Source organism: Carex rostrata, chromosome 15 (assembly GCF_964058835.1).
Source record: "Carex rostrata chromosome 15, lpCarRost1.2, whole genome shotgun sequence".
Lineage (NCBI taxonomy): Eukaryota > Viridiplantae > Streptophyta > Magnoliopsida > Poales > Cyperaceae > Carex > Carex rostrata.
The window spans coordinates 9950637-9968569 of NC_135932.1; the positions used below are offsets into that span (position 1 = coordinate 9950637).

The 17933-nt window shown below is 34.1% G+C and overlaps 2 protein-coding genes across 2 annotated transcripts; one reads left to right on the top strand and one right to left on the bottom strand.

The window, feature by feature from the left end:
- Positions 1-8286: 8286 nt before the first annotated feature.
- Positions 8287-9411, bottom strand: LOC144566854 (uncharacterized). Its single transcript, XM_078316891.1, has 4 exons — positions 9279-9411; positions 8816-8935; positions 8661-8712; positions 8287-8494 (listed from the first exon to the last, which is right to left on the bottom strand). Exons 1-4 carry the CDS (start codon positions 9405-9407, stop codon positions 8448-8450), a joined length of 348 nt encoding a protein of 115 aa, XP_078173017.1. The 5' UTR covers positions 9408-9411; the 3' UTR covers positions 8287-8447.
- A 3553-nt stretch (positions 9412-12964) lies between these two features.
- LOC144566848 (14-3-3-like protein) lies at positions 12965-17531 on the top strand. Its single transcript, XM_078316883.1, has 6 exons — positions 12965-13278; positions 14612-15034; positions 15787-15865; positions 16294-16416; positions 16716-16832; positions 17192-17531. Exons 2-6 carry the CDS (start codon positions 14640-14642, stop codon positions 17249-17251), a joined length of 774 nt encoding a protein of 257 aa, XP_078173009.1. The 5' UTR covers positions 12965-13278; positions 14612-14639; the 3' UTR covers positions 17252-17531.
- The last annotated feature ends 402 nt before the right edge of the window (positions 17532-17933 follow it).

Here is a 17933-nt window from a genome sequence, read left to right on the forward strand (position 1 = left end):
GAAGCCGGAGACAATATTTCTGTGGAAAATGATTCTCTCAGAAGGGATCATGTAGATGAGAGAGCCGAAAAAACGACCAATCAAAGCCAAAACACAGTCACATAGTTCTTTGTTTGAGATTGCACATATCAAAACAACGCCTTTCTCAAAATCAGAACCTCCTTCTCCTCAGCATAATGAGCCCGAAGAACATAACAAAAACAAATTATCTTATAGTTCAAAGTCATTAGATTCATCTTTCAAGAGAAATAAAGGGAGTACAGAGAGAGGAATTTTGCATAGTCAAGACCAAAACACAAATTCCTACCAACCCATTTTTCAGGCAGCACCTATTGAAACCACATCTCCTGGTATGGCATCTGAACAGATATCTGACAAATATGATGAATTGGATGCATCTCTAATGAAGGGAAATGAAGAAGAAATAAAAGATGAGTTTCTTATTGAATTCCGTGAATCACTAGAGAAATTCGAGAAAGAAAGGAGTACTATAAAAGAAAAGCTCAACAAACAAGTACAGAGGCTCTTCGTAATACAAAAGGAAAAGCGAGAATACGAAAATATGAAAGAAGCAAAACCTAATTTTCAAGAGGATTATAAATCCCTGTCAGCTATTCAAGGGGAAATAGTTAAGCTTCGTGAAAGATTAGAACAAGTTAACGCGGAGATAAAATGGATTGATCAAATTGTAAATTCTCTGCAAAAAAGAAGTTGAAGGCATCAGTGTTGCTCAAGAAGTTCCAATGCAAGTGACAACTTTGAAATAATTTAGTGGTTGGATAAGAGAATTGATAAAAAGAAATGTCTGTGTATATATATAGATTTAGATGAAATAGAAGTGTGAAACAGATTGTGTGCGGTTAAGTACATTATGCACATGTATGCTTTTAGTTAATGCTGTATGTGGTTTCATGAGATGTATTTAAAGATACTTTTGATTTAACTTGCTCAAATTCGTAGAAAGCATTTATGAAAAAATTTACCCAAAAAGAAAAGAGAAAAAACTAATACCTCATAACTAATACAAATTCATGCATCCATGCTGAGAGAGAGCTACTTGGATTATATTCTCACTTCTCTGTGTTTATATGAATCTTCTATTTTTGTGACACAGAACCTTTGCTGAATGCATGGGCTGGTAGATTCTACGGGATGTCTTGGTCTATTTTTGTCATAAGAAGAAAAGGTTACGATCTATACTGTTCTACGGTCCCAACTTCAGTTGAAATTAATTATATGCAAATGCAGCACACAATATGAGGATTTATATATGTGTGGGCATAATTTAATATGAAGCTGTGAATGCAATGCACATATATATATATATAGGCTGTGGCTAATTTGCTGCCGGCGGTGCTGCCACTGTTTTTTCTATTTTTTGATGTTCAAACGACAAATATAAACCGTTAGATGTTTAATCTATATTATAATCTACTTGGAGACCAAATTTTACATTTTTTGGAATTTTTTTACTATATATTAAGCTGGTTTGAAAACCGCTGATTTCAATGCTGCAGAAATTTACTGAAATCAGCGGTTTTCAAACCAGCTTAATATATAGTAAAAAAATTCCAAAAAATGTAAAATTTGGTCTCCAAGTAGATTATAATATAGATTAAACATCTAACGGTTTGGATTTGTTGTTTGGACATCACACGGCTAAATATAGCCCCGGCAGCACCTCTGCCGAAATGCTGCCAGCAGCAATTTAGACAGACCCTATATATATATATATATATGCTGATTAATTCACATGCAATCGAATGTTGCCTATGCATAATGCATCCACATATGGGCTGGGTACGAAGATGATTCGTACTCATGCAATTGTGATTACTTAGATTAAGTTTTAAATTTAATACGAATTGAGATTTGTTACCTATTAATTAAGATTCAGTGAAAAGTTTATCGAGAACTTATTAAGATTTATTTTGTATATAAATAAGAAAATAATTATAACAAGTAATCAGTTATATATATTGATCGGTTCAACTTGATTCATGAACTGTTTGAGTTGGGTGCAGGTAACATGATCCTGACTCATGTTGAGTTGGATTTAATCCATCAAAATGAATAAAATAATAATAATATTATAACTTATCTTGTCAGCAGATATATAGAAAGCTGCATTTTAAACTGTTATTTGTAAATATTATACAAGCATGAGACTACCCGTATATAAACTGCTAGCACACACGCCTATTCCGACATAAAATAGTATACAAAACCTGTATAACATTTTAATGTTTACATTCACAAGCCGTATCAGGATCCAATCCAACTTGATTAGTCAGGTCGTAGAATTTAATTTCCTAATATCTCTGCTAAGACTAGCAAAAACCTTGCCTACTAATCAACAACAGGCCTTTCTAATTGTGGTCAATGCCATATGCTGGATGATAAGAAAAGTTAGGAATGAGTTATGCTTTAATGACAAAAATTCACAATCAATTGGACAAATAATAATTCTAATTTCTCTTTGTTGGATTATTGGTCAGGAAACATCAAAGACCAAATTGCTAAATACTTGCCTAATTAGAGGTCTGAAGATTAAGATATGATACCCCTTCAGTCCATGCCACCCCGTATGAATGATTTGATTGATGAGGGCAGAGACAGGTTACCAGTGGTATCATTGTTGATAGAAGAATAGTTTATAGTTGTGGTAGAGAGTGTGACAGTGTTCTTACTTTTTCTTACAATAATTTGTGTTGCCGATGTCTGAAATAAAGGGAGACTTACCCTATTAGGTTTTTGGGATTTTTCAGTAACTTGGGTACCAGCTCAGTTACTGGTATTTGATTTTGCTTTATCATGAATGCTTGGTAGATGATGTTTAAGTGTGCTAAAATCTTGTTACTGTCCAGCTGATGAGTTAGCTATCAGTAGTTAGTTAAGAATACTGGGTGTGTGTGGCTGAGACTAGAAAGGCATCCATGGGTTTAAAATTTGGGGTTCATTAAAGGGAATTAGAAGAGGGTAGTTAAATTTGTTAGTTTGAACTGTGATTAATCAATAGTCATGCTGTTATCGGCCTTTTTTCTAAAAAAAAAAAGGACTAAAAAAAAAATAGTCTCTCTTTTAGTGACAGAATAACCCTGATGATGAACAGATAAACTTTTGTTAAACATCGTTCAGGTTATGGTCTCGTAAGTTATTCAAACTTTTACCAGAATTAAAAAACTTGAACAGTATGGTCCAAATTAAGGCCCTTTTTAATTTGATTCTGGTCTTATTCTCAATTGAATGACCATGTGAGGTAAATAACATAAAAAATGAAGAGTTAGGCTATGGTAATATGCATATTACACAATGGTCCGTGCTATGAGGTATTTTTTTTTCCTTTTCTTTTCTATGCAACTGAGCATGTTAAATCGGAAGTATCTTTAAAAACATCTCATGAAACCACATAAAGCATTAATTAAAAGCATACATATGCGTAATAATGTAGTTAAACCACACACAATCTGTTTCACACTTCTATTTTCCTCTAAATTTATACACATGTACATTTTTTTATCAATTTTTCTTATTTCAAAGTTGTCATTCGCATTGGGACTTCTTGAGCATCACTGATGCCTTCAACTTATTTTTTTCAGAGATTTTACAGTCTGCCTGATCAATTCTCTATCTGCATTAACATGTTCTAACCTTTCACGGAACTTATCTATTTCCTCTTCAATAGTCAATTTCTCATGCTCCTTCGTGCTGGCATCAACATTCGACACCTGAAGACTATTCTCACTCCCCTTTTTTGAAGTAAAACCATCCAAGGAAGTTAGATGCCTTTTCATCTTCAAATTTCCATCCCTTCTTTGGTTATATCCTTTGCCTAAACTAACCAAATCATTGGTTGAGTAATTCATTTCACGATTCAAAAAATCAGAGAGGGATTTATAATCCATCTGAAGATTAGGTTTTGCTTCTTCTATCGTGTTTTCAGGTTCTCGCTCTTCCATTTGTACTATCAAGAGCCTTTGTTCTAGTCGATTGAGCTTTTCTTTTATAGAACACCTTTCTTCCTCAAATTTTTCTAGTGATTCACCGAATTTAATTAACATCTCTCCTTTTATTTCTTTGTCATTTCCCTTGACCAGAGATGCATCTAATTCATCATATTTGTCAGATATATGTTCAGATGCTATATCAGGGTTCACAAGGGATGTGGTTTCATTAGGTGTTACCTCAAAAATGGGTTGGTAGGAATTTATATTTTGGTCTTCTCTATACAAAATTCCTCTATCTGTATTCTCTTTATTTCTCTTGACCAAAGGTTTTGAACTAAAATATAATTTGTTTTTATTATGTTCTTCATCCTCACTGAGCTGAGGAGAAGGAGGTTCTGATCTTATACAAAGGTTTGAGAAAGGTGTTGTTTCAGTAGGTGCAATCTCAAACAAAGAACTATATGAATGCGCATTTCGGCTTTGATTGGCCGTTTTATTGACTCTCTCTTCTATATGGTTTTTTTGGAGAGAATCATTTTCAACAGAAATACTGTCTCTGGCTTTCTTTCCATCACGAGCTGTGTATGAAATTATTTTGAGGAATAAAATATAATTAGCACAAGGAGTAAAAAGAAAATGAGGTTAAATTCAGCGAGAAAATATGACCTAAAAGGCTAAAACTAAAAGATTGGGTTCTCTGAAAGCGACAAATGTTCTCTCAAGAACAAATAGTAATTAATACATACCAAAAAATTTGGTTTTTCGTTACATGAACATAATCTGGCATGTGTTAGGACTTAGGAAGAAATTCTTTAACCTGTATTCCTCTAATGTCAAAAGGACAATTTTTTTTCATTTTTCTAATTTGGTTATATTGTCTCATGTTGTTAGTTTTGTAGTTTGTATACATGAGAAAGCAACAAAGAAAATTACAATACCTTGAAGAAACATGTGAGGATAATTTTCAGTAAATTCTCTTTTGTGCTGCTTTTCCTGATTGAACCAAATAGAACTATCTTCCATTGTGACTTCATCTATCAATTCAACAGGTATCAACCTTTCTTCATCGATTATGCACCTGGTGTGCATAGGCTCCATAGAATTATCTTTAACAGTATCAGGTTTATGATCTCCCTCTTCTACCAAAAAGAAGTGATCTTTTCCACCCTCCCTTTTGATATTTTTATGGATAAAATTTCCATTTTTGGCATGCTCTACAACCCTCCAAGGAGGTCCATATATGATATAATCAAAACCCTTAGTCTCCTTTATGTTTTTCTTTCTTTGGGCTCTCTTAAACTTGGAAATTCGAGACATATGATCATTGCAAATGAGATTATTAAAGGAAATTCTGAAAAAAGACAGTGAACAATGGATGCAAGGAGTTTGAAGGCCAATGGAAGAGGCAAACTTTACTATAAGAAAGAAGAGAATGCAATTGAGGAAGAGAAGGGATATCGAGGTCCATTCTAAGAAGGTGAATATTAGAACACAAGCAATTTTTGGGGTGTGCCTTTGCAGAAAGTGAGTAATGTTCATTGATGCCATTCGGTCTTGGAGAAGAAAGGTTGTATGATATATATATATATATATAGATATAATTAATTTGTGTGTTATAATTTTAGCTTCAATACTATGATATATTAATTCCGTGGCCTTTGGGAAATTGGAAGGTGCAATTAAATCACAATTTTGCTCTTATCTAATCTTGGTCTTATAAGATAAAAAAGACACAGAAATCAGAACGAAATGGGAAATATATGACATAGCCTTCATGCAATTATAAAAGCATAAAAGCATATATAAATAAATATATTTGCAAATTAATTTAATAATAAATTGACCACATGCATTAGCTGTAATGCTCATTAATTAGAACATGCCACGTTATTGCAGAAATTTTACATGTTTAACAATATTATCTTTAAAATTGAAGTAATCAAGGTGCCGAGACTTCTATTTTTCAATTTTCATACTTGTAATATATATATTCAAGTAAGAGCGAGTCTCAGATTTTATTTATATTTTATTTATTTATTTCTAATAAAGACTAATTGGTTTGCCAATATGCAAGGGATACATAATCAGATAATGATATCCATTTTTTACAAAAAAAAAAAGAAAAAAAAAAAAAGGATTATAGGATGGCTATGTGTAATGTCAACCCTTTAATTAGGAAAAGATATCATCAAGCCCCACACCCCTTTAATTGAGTAGCTAATAAAAACAAAAATTAACAAAAGGATAGAAATAGGTAAATAAATGGAGGATACAACAATTTAACAATTTTCTTTCGGTGGAGAGAATAAAATAACAAACTAACTTCCTAGCTTCTATTATCAGTTCTTAATGTTCTTGTACATAACAACATAATATTGTTTCTTTCATGATCCTAAACATCACAATAAAACTCTAGAAATCCGTTTGCATTAAAAAAAAACAAAAACAAAAAAACAAAGAGAGAGTTCAAACAACATAGTAAATTCCGACGTCCCTCAATTCACTGAAATAGCCACAACATAGTAAAAGACTTGACACCTTCACCAATAAAAACTAGACTTAAAGACCTTTAATTCCATACACTCAGATTGACCAACGTTTGCCTTTTCAAAATCCCTCTTTAATCCACCTCAAATTCAAAAGGTTTTTATTCATATTTCTAAATAAACCTAACTTTATTATACAAAATTAAGTTTATAATTCAACAATTTATATTATGGAAAAGAAAAACTTGTCAGCTTATATTACAATTAAATAATTTCAAGATATATATGTGGCGTGTCTCTATGAATAATAACTACATCAAAATTTCACTATCCATGTAGCGCAATCAATGCGTTAAATATTCACATGAATAACTTCTAAATTCGTGCAGATTAAGTGCTTACGAATCTTGATGCCGAACACACGACTCCAACCAGACATCAGACCGTATTTGGTCTCATGCCCATCGGACCGTCCCCCACTCCCTGAGCTTCTGGATGTGGAGAGTCCTTTTTTAAAATCAACCATATATATATATATGTGTGTGTGTGTGTTTATTTTTCATAGAAATTGTCAAAACTTTTAACAAATAAATAACGAATAAAATATTAAAAATACCTTCTATTAGCATTTGTTTTCGCCAAGACCATTGAAGGATAGAGAAGAAAAGGTCCTGTGGGGGGAACCTTCTTCTCTTCTTTCTGATTCAAGAAATGGTTTTCTCTTTAGTCGAGTGTGTAGCTTCCTTGAGGGTTGACTGGAAATTTCAGACAATACAATATCAATTTTTTCAAAATGAAAAGGCCTTGTTAAATGTTATAAAAAATTAATTAGTGGGGAATGACATTGAAAATAGTCGTTGCCTTGTTACTCAGAATAGCATCAAAAGCAGTAGAAAAGGCACTAGCTAGAGAGAAAAAGTATAAAATCAGTAAAATTCTTACTGGTAAATGCATTAACAGATATGCTATAGCGATGATAGGAAATAGAACTACGTACAACAGCGATGAAGCTACAACGATGTTAGGAAATTAAAATGCATTAACATATATGCTATGACAACTTTGTTTTAAGATTTTTCAGTCAAAAAGCATTAGAATTCCTTCAAAATGTTAGGTAATGAGTAATCAACCAAAAGAAATTGGAGGGTAGCAACACAATATAATTTGAAGGGCAAAATTGTCCTTTTAATTTTGTATTAATATAATTCTCCATTTTTAAGTGGTTAAATTAATAAAATAATTAAATAAGCGAGCTTAGATGTGGAAATAATTAATTTTGTGGGAACTTATCTAAATCAAGAAGTTACCCAAAAAAAAAAAATTAATACCTCATAATTAACTACAACGTTACATAGTTCTTGTAAAAATTCATGCATCCATACTGACAGAGAGCTACCTGATTTGTCAAATTTATTCTCAGTGCATATAATGTGGTAAGTCCTCGAGACGGCCGGGATCAATCTATTCAAATTTGAAATTTTATGTCATGATGGGCTTATTGTTGTATATAGGCCGGAGATATTTCATTAAGCTTGTCATGTTTACAAAAATCCCACAAAGGCAGGGAGAGATTTTGTACATGGGCCCCTCATTACTGGGCCGTAGCCCAACATATTTTGGGCCTAAAGTTATAAAATAAAAAATAGTACAAGGTAATATTATACATCAAACTACCAAACCTCACTTGGTTAATATTTCACCAGATAAATCAGTAAATATATAATAATTCTTTGATTTATGAGGAGTCATCATCAGGTTATACACCATGCATCAGAAAAACGCAGAAATATCTATCAGAAAAGTTCTACTAGCTCCTAAAATTGGATAATCAACGTTAATGCTAATCCCTTAATTAAGGCTTTATTACATTGAGATTGAAATTAGGTCTGACAGTTATGAGTTATTTCTATTTTACATTCTATGAAATCATCATATATTTATGACATATAATTATAGTATCCATTACTGCATAAGCTGTAGCTGAATTCTCAGATAACATCGATCCCTTCACAAATTAAAATCTATGTTGCTTAAATTTATTCCTTCGGCTGAGATGCCCAGCTGCAAAAGCAAGAAAAAAATATTAATTAGTACTCAGTAGCAATACTAAACAGTACTGGTAATAATAGTGGCCATGGATGTTGGTAATGTTACATGCTGTTATGATCAATTTTTATACATTTAATTAATTGTACATTATGTAAGATGAAGAGTATATTTAATTTACCTGGCTCTGGAATAAAAACTCCTGTTCCATTTCCATTCTTTGGTTTCAGAACCTGCACACAAGTCATTATTAACCACATAGTAGAATTTAATTGAACAATAAAATTGATCTTCTCATTTAATTTTAATTCATTGAACCAGTAACTCTAGGTTCACCTTGTTAACTCGATGTACCATTTCAACTTTTGCGTAATCATCGATCTTGTGCACTTGAGATTCCGAGTACCTCCAATTGGTGCAGCCGCAAGATCCATGAACGATCTTGAACAAATACAACTACAATGCAGACGACATTTACGATGAAGAATCAGGATCAAGAAATTTTCATGAAATGTGCTAGAAAAAAGTAGGAAATTATCTTTGAAATTTGAAAGAAATCATTGTTCTCTTTCTCTCGGACATGATCATATAATTATATATTATGTGACACCATTACGTACACCTAGATTTAATTTCCCATTACTGTATCATGAACCAAGCATGAAATGAAGGTATATATATATAGAACTCTAATTATTTGAGAAGACACTGCTGAATAAGAAGAAAAAAAAATGATAATATATATAGAAATGCAAATTTAAGAAACCACCATGCATGATCGATGCATGTGTGTTCTTACAGAATCCTTTGAGACGTTAGACGGAGCATCGAATGAGTTTGGATTGTCGTCAGATAAGAGAAGCAAGAGGTGTCTCTCTATACGCAAATGCAAGTCCTCTTCATGATCTCCATCCTTTAAAAATTCCATGTTATCAAATATTTTCAGATACTTAATTTCTCTATTGTACGCTATTGATCATTGATTATCAAAAGACCTTTCGTTTTTATAAGTAGGTTGTAATGTTGTATTAAAAACAGGGCAGAGGAAGGGTGGCAGAAACTGGTGGGGTATTTAGTTCCATATGTTACTTTATTTCTTGTAACAATAATGTGAGTATATTTCTTGTAACGAATGACCTTATATGGAAAATGATCCGCTACAGGAACCACAGCAGATGAGTAGAATTGGAAGGAGTTACAATTTTCACTACTAATTGGCTTCACATGGAATTAATAGGAACTACTGCATATGTCCTTTTCTCTGTTGGGAGTAACAATGCTCTGTGTAATCTAATTAAGGCAGTCAGTAACTGCTGTTAGGGCTGCACAAAAAGTTTGTACTTGGTGGTTCCATTTGAGTTTGATTCAATAAAAGTTCGTAATTAATTCGATTCGAAATTAGTTTGTTCTGAAATAAATTAAACCAGTTTGGTCTGAATCTTATTCAAATAAACTCAAACTGGGTATAATTCGTTCGAAATTGCTTCGCAAACTATTTAGGTTAGAATCTCAAATAATGTAACTAATGGATTCAACCATTAATCTTTAATAATGCAGGAATCAAACTTATATCGCAGCTCAAAATTGTTAATATAATAATAACCCGAATTTTTTATTAATAGAAATAAAATAAAAAAAATATCGAAAAACGGGGTTACTTTTAAATATTTTCAAAAAGTAGGTAGATCGGGTCGTCAGAACCCGTCCCACCGGACGGGTTTAATTAACCCGTCCGTTAATATCTGATTACACCAGCCTGCTAATCAACCTGGACGGAAAATTTAAAAAAAAAGCCGGACGGGTTAAGGCATCCCGTCCCGATCCAAAAAAATAAATCCTGGACGGGTTAAGAGGTCCCGTCCCGACCCAAAAAAAAAAAAAAAATTTACCTATCTCGTGCACTGACCTGTGAAGGCCTATACTTTGGATTTCGACTTGGCTAGCCCATTGCTTTTTCCACATCAATGCATAAAGAAAGTGCCTAAAGTAAGTAGGAACTGAAATCCAGTGCATAACTCTCATTCGAGCTTTGCATTCCAGGCGCTAGTAACCATCCCATTCAAACCTCCTAGCCTTTTTCCTTGCAGCAAGCATAACGTACCTTCCTTTTTCTTGTCATTCCCACTTCACTCTTCCTTTGTATAGTTCCATACACCACTTTGAGTAGCAAGCAGTTCTTTATCAACAAAACTGTCCAGATATATATATTTTTTTTAATTCGGGACGGGTCCTGTAAACCCGTCCGGATTTTTTTTTTTTTACGGGACGGGTTGTCTAAACCCGGCCATGTTTTTTTTTTTTTTTTTGTTGCACGAATATGATTAAGCGTGGAGGATTAGGGATGTAACCGGGACGGGTTTATTGGACCCGTCCGGTGGGACGGGTTATCACAACCCGTTCTACCTACTTTTCGCAAAAACTCGCAAGTACTCCTCTTTTTTGATATTTATTTTATTTTATTTCTATTAATAAAAAATTCGGTAATAATAACTTATAATAGGAAAATATTTCAGCAGCGTAACAAATGGAATAAGTTTCATTTAGCTAGGTCCATGCATTGATTTTAATCAATCCAGCAGTGTAAAATGTAAGAGAATCTTAAACTGTCCCATAATCCATCAGTGTGAATTTTGTTCCGCAAAAAGAAAAACTGATGCATGAAGTACCGGTATAACTAGGGCTGTCAAAAAAAATTGTAGTTCGTAATTCGATTGACTTCGATTTAGAAAAATTTGTAGCTCGCAATTAATTCAATTCAAAATCAGTTCGTTCTAAAATAAATCAAACCAGTTCGATTTGAATCTTATCCAAACTCAAAGTGGGGTAAGTTCGATTCGATTTGATTCGTTTAGAACCCTAACTGCTGTCATCAGTATATTTATTTTTGTATTTGCTAAAAAAAAAATTATTTTTTTAATAACAAATTGTAAGCACCAGAGGCTTTTGCTTCGAATATTGGATAAAGTTTGCAAAGTAAAAAAAGTTGTACTTGTGAATAAAAATGAAAAATTATGCAACCAGATACCTATAATTATTAGCAAAAGAAAATATAATATCGGCATCACGGAATTTGAGCACTATAAACACCATAATTATATGGTGACCATTACTTTTATAAAAATAAACAAAAATAATGAACATGTCCCGTAGAAAATATGAAAATAGTGATTCAATTTTAGTGCGTTGAAAGGCAATCCAATTTCATTCAAAAATAAATAAAAATATAAATAGAAGACAGGATATAAGTCTCTGCAATTTCCGGAATATTGTCAAAGAAAATATATTTTGTTTGTCCTTATTTTTCTAACGACATCAAATGGACGCGAACGAACGTTTAATTGTCAGATGTATCTTAGAATAGAAAATTAAAAGACATGCATATGACGCGGAAAAACGACAAGAAATTTATCATGCACAGTACAACTCACAAAATATGTATACCAAAAATTTGGCACCAAAATATATGTTACAGCTTAGAAATAAAAAAAAATTAATGTCAATAATAATTTTAGTATTCCATAATGAATGTAATTTTTTCATTAATAATTTAAACTTAATTTAGAAATGAGTATTTTTAATCGTAGATCTCATTCTATTTTCATAATTACTCGATTCCCCCTCCCAACTTCGCAAAATAAAATATAGATAGAAACAAAATTTATTATAATCATGACAACACAAAAGAAAAATATGAATATTGAATTTAATTTCTACAGAAAAAGGGTACATTTTGCAAAACGAAATTCTGAAAGTTTCAAGTTTGAGACTTTTTTTTTTCCCCTATTTCGAAAACGGCTTTCCCATGACGAACTGTCGAACAGAACACATGTACTGATTAAAGTCCGACTGTCGTGTTCAGTGTTCCCGGTGCATACTTTCAAATTTCAGTTCTTTCCTGCAAGTCTGTAACAGGGTTCCGGTCCATCAAGACCGCGTCTGTGAAGAAAAATCGCTTTCCACCTCACGTGGTCCTCTGATTGCACTTGCGCGCGGTACCCCGAGAAAGGCATCTCCATCTCGGACCAAAACCCAAGTCCAGGATCCGCACTTCTGGCAAACAGCAAACACCATTTTTCCTTCAATAATATCCGTTAACATTGCAATCGGTAGACATTAGGGGCCAGTGAGTGTTTGCTGTTATGCGTCGAACAGCTAGCACAGAAACGAATACGAGGCGATAAGCACGGACAATGTGGATCCCGCAAACGCTCCTCGCTGTGCCCTGTTTGACCGCCTCTCTTGACAGCTGGTAGTACGCTGGGTACGTGTCCCATCATCATTCGAAGTTTAACTCCGGTGAAGCCGACCGTTTAGCTTTATTTTTGTATGCACACGGTACATTATTTCTTCGCCCGAATCGATCTGATAGGTCCCGGCGTCCGTTTCCCAGAGATGGAATAGTCCGTTGGAACCAGGTCCACTTAAAAGTTGTTAATTTAACTATTTTCTGGACTGACAATTTTCTATTTTATTTTTAAAAGATTTAATTTGGACGGTGGACACCGTTCGTACAAGAACAGTCAGTTACAAAATCAAGTGTACAAACGATATTCTTGCGCCGCTCAAATAGAGTTCTGAATGTGGACCCCATAGGCCATAATAGGATTACAGGAGAGTGACCTTCCTTAGGCTCCCTGGAAGCTCAAGTCATACTGGCTCATGTATTTAAATATAGACTGTCTTTTTGTATCGAACAACCATTCTATCGAACTCCGTTCCCCAATTTAGAGAGCGACATAAAAAGAGATCTTCAGATTCTCTCCAAATACTTGCTTGAGTTTTAATCATTCGTATCGCAGGTAAGCTTTTTCTTTGATTTTGTTCCTAAATTCTGGCAAGGTTTGATTTGTCTATTTCAATTTCTACAGCTTGCGATTATAGATTTTTCATTGAATGGATTTAAGTGTTAGGTGTGGTATTTCCTGCTCGTGATCTGGATAATCTGATATATTTTTTTAAATAAATTGCGATTGTAAGCTAAATTTATTGTTTTGCTTTATTAAATTTTCGTTGTAGTTCATGTCGGAAGTAGAAAAATAAGGATCACGGTCCAATTGAAAGAGTGAATGTTATTGTTCTTTTTAATTTACGTTAGAATTGCATTCTACTGCCCCCACCCCTCATGACAGTTCATCCCATGCTAGCTCCTTCGTGGATCATTAGTCTCCTAACAAGACCTCTCTACCTACATACCCACTATATTCCTGCTTTAATTCTATTTTGTATGTCATCTATACCAGACATCTGTTTTGTATGTTTTTCTGTAGCTCTCTAGTTGACTAACAATTAGTCAAACTTTAGCTATCTAGCTGTTATTCTTGGTAAGTATAGCCAAGATACATATTTCTGTATGAACAATCCTAGTTTCTAATGAAACAGGTGGTTTTAATACCACTTTTATCAAAAAAAAAAAAATTTACGTTAGAATTTTACCTTTAGTAGTTATTGGCTGTCTGTTGAGCAGTATACTATGAACTTATTAAAATACGTGGTATCGTACTGATGTGTTCCTTTCTTCGAGAATCGTTGCTATTTGAAGAAAGGACGCAATAGTCAGTGATACGCTTTTGTTGAAAAATATCCTTCATGATTGGATTTTTTTTTTTTAATAAAACCCTAAATTCGACCCTTGTTATCCTATGCTTTTTTTTGTCAAATGAGTTTTTCAGAGAAAATTAGATTAATATGACTTCACTGTAGATGCACTGACTAATTTTGTGCGGTGTTGGCAATCTAATTGTCTTCCCCATGCTCCGATTTAAGCAGTTACTGGTTAAATGGTGCATTTATATTTTCGTATGTTTTATTTGGAAAAAATGTTTACCGTATAATCTTTCATTTAATGAAAATATCTATTGGTAACGATGGAATATAGTACTGAATACTGGGATTCACTATGTATTTTGCACAAATAATCCCTCTTAAAACTAAGAGAACTGTCTTCCTTCGCATAGGATAAATCTTTCAACAGTATTAAATGTCTTCTAAGTAAGCAATATTGGCAAATTTTATTGGAGTTTACATTGGGTATATCATCTGGTTTAGATAAAATAGGCCTTGTAGTATGATTATCATAAAGTTTCAATACATATATCCTGACATTAAGACTAACACATTTGAAAACCTGAACAGGAAAATCAAACCTGAACAAAAGGCAAAAATGGCATCTAGAGAGGAGAATGTTTACATGGCAAAGCTGGCCGAGCAGGCAGAGAGGTACGAAGAAATGGTTGAGTTCATGGAGAATGTTGCCAAAGCCTCAGACGCAGATGAATTGACTGTTGAGGAGCGCAACCTCCTCTCAGTGGCCTACAAAAATGTGATCGGAGCCCGTCGTGCCAGCTGGCGTATCATCTCCTCAATCGAGCAAAAGGAGGAGAGCCGTGGCAATGAGGCGCACGTGGCAGCCATCAGGGATTACCGTGGGAAAATTGAGGCTGAGCTTACCAAGATCTGTCAGGGGATACTTGATTTGCTCGACAAGCACCTTGTGCCATCTGCCACTGTGGCCGAGTCGAAAGTGTTCTACCTCAAGATGAAGGGAGATTACCACAGGTAAATGTTAAAAATTTATTGTTGGCCAAGGGATTTGTTTGGGGTTGAGTGGGGTGTTGTGGGTGGTGAGGATATTGGTGGAATTGGCAGACGTTCCTGGTGAACACACTAGGGAAAGTATTTTTGGGTAGTCAAGAGTTACTATCTCTTGAATAACTTTGTCTGATCTTTGTCAATAAGGAGCAACAAATGAAATGTACTGATTAAGGAGCTGGGGGTGATAGCTCGTTCCAAAGGCCCAAGATGGATTAGAGTGCAGACTTACTGAACATGAGTGTGTTGCTCAGAACATTGAAACCTTATGTGTTCTTAGTAAAAGCTCTTCCTCTCTTGGTATCAACTTTAGAATGATGATTCTAACATTTGACAGGGTGTTGAGTTTCCAATTTCCAATTTACCTTATTTTTTCCCAGATGGGCACATCTTGCTTGGTTCTAACATTTTATATGGTGTTGAGTTTCCATTAACCTTTTTACCTTATTTCCCATATGGGCACAGGTTACTTGCGTGTATGATTTAGTTTAAAGTGCATACCTGTTATGGTTCACCAGGTATTTGAAATTTTAGATGATTATCATATGTTGGTTTTGTATCAGGGTTCATATTTTGTGCCTTACTTTCCAAATGGGCAGAGTTTACTTCTATAGGATTTAGTTCAATGATTAAGGTTATTATTAACTATGGATTACAAATTTACATAGGTTGTCTTGTGATATCTGTTTTGTGTTGATTATTCTGTTGTGATTGTATAGGTACCTGGCTGAGTTCACAACTGGTGCTGAGAGGAAAGAGGCAGCTGAGAACACAATGTTGGCTTACAAGGCAGCTCAGGCATGTTTCTTTGGTGTTCACACCCACACACACACTCTCAAATTTGCATGTTCCGATAATATATTTCATACTTTTTATTCAGTCTATTCAAGGACTGCAATATATAAAAATAATAAGTTGGTAGAAAAGGGTTAGTTTTCAGTTTAGTTGCATGATAGAAGCATTTTTCTGATAATATATTTCATACATTTTATTCAGTCTATTCAAGGCCTGCAATATATAAAAATAATAAGTTGGTAGAAAATGGTTAGTTTTGAGTTTAAGTTGCATGATATAGGAGCATTTTGATGGAAAGGTTGTTCTTCTAGTAAAATGTTCTTTATTAATATGATATGCATGTTCAGTAAATGCTAGCAGATAAGAGTATTAATAACATGATGGTTGTGCCATGTTTAGTGTCTGAACTTCCAACTCCTTTGTCTTTGTAGGACATTGCTCTGGCTGAGCTGGCACCTACCCACCCAATTAGGCTTGGGCTAGCACTTAACTTCTCTGTATTTTATTATGAGATCCTTAACTCACCTGACCGTGCTTGCAGTCTCGCCAAACAGGTCTCTCTTAAATGTTTTGTTTGTTTGTTTGTTTGTTTTTCATATACACTGTTCAATTCTGAATCTAAGATTCAGTTTACATCTTTTTTGTTATTAATTTTGGGAATTAGCAAGGAAATTCTTATTCATTCAACTATATCAGATGACCTTTTTGAAGTTCATTATATAATTCACTCACCAAATTGGAAGCACATTGGAAGTACTGTATCTTGGAGTTAGCTTTATTGATGTATATTTCAAATTTTCAACACAGTCTAGTACTAGTACTGATCCAAACTCTTATGTATATTTCAAAACAGGCATTTGATGAGGCTATCTCTGAGCTAGATAGCTTGGGTGAAGAATCATACAAAGACAGCACCTTGATCATGCAACTCCTTCGTGACAACTTGACTCTTTGGACTTCTGACACCACGGTATCTCTCTCCCCCCTCACCCTCTTGTGTGAATGTATGTTTGTTGTGTGTGCGCCCACAGGCAGTAGGTCATAGCATTGTATTGTTTCAAACCTTAGAAGATATGAATTACATGAATGGATAACTATTGTCAGGTCTTTAGTCCCAACTTTTTGACTAGGATAACAAACAGTTAAATAAGGTCCATTAATAATTTTGTTCCCATAATTCTGTGTGCTTATCTGGTCATGTCTTGGCTACCTTAGTCTAGAACTATTGAGGTCTGGTTTTTCTGTAATTTTCTAGCTTAAGAGCCATTTGTTTGTGTTAAAATTGCATTTGGTATCTCTAATATTTGGTTCCATGGTGGGATACGACAGGAGGAAAGTCCGGATGAGATCAAGGAAGCACCTAAAAGTGGTGACGGAGAGGGACATTAAGGCATATTTGATGTTGTATTGCCATAGTTTGTATTAGCGGGATTTCAATATGCCTGGAGATTCTAGGTTTAACCTTTTTTTACTGGTTTGCTGGAGAATTCTCGTCCATGCTGGTTTCTATGTTTAAATAATTTTACTATTTTTTTTTCCTTTAATACTTGAATTATGTTTGTTGTTCCTTATCGTAGTGTTTTCTGTTCAGTGCTTGTTTAGGTTGTTCTTTTATAATTAAATGTCTTTATTGTCGGATTGATTTCTATGGAGAAATTTATGGTTGCCAGATAGTGTACTGTGGTGGATATGTAGCCAAGGCTGCTGATTAAATGCATTATTTGAGAGATGATCTAGCTACCCTGCATAGCTTCAGCCAAAAATTGTAGCGTTAAAAGTAATGTTCTAAGATGACGATTTAAGTATGTTTTCGGAAGAATTCTGCATACGGCAGCTGTGGATTTGAGACGGTAACAAAATGCCAACTTTCAGTGTCATGTATGTTATACGAAAAGAATATAAGAACTATGCGCATGCATTTATCATAAAAAGAGTGACCCTATTACACGCCTGATTAACTAGCAGAGTTCAAGTTGGAGGGGCGGAACTGAAAATTTAGATAGGGGGCTGAATTGTATTGTAAAATGGAAAAAAAAAAATATCAATGTGTGTCAAGGGGAATTTGAGCTAG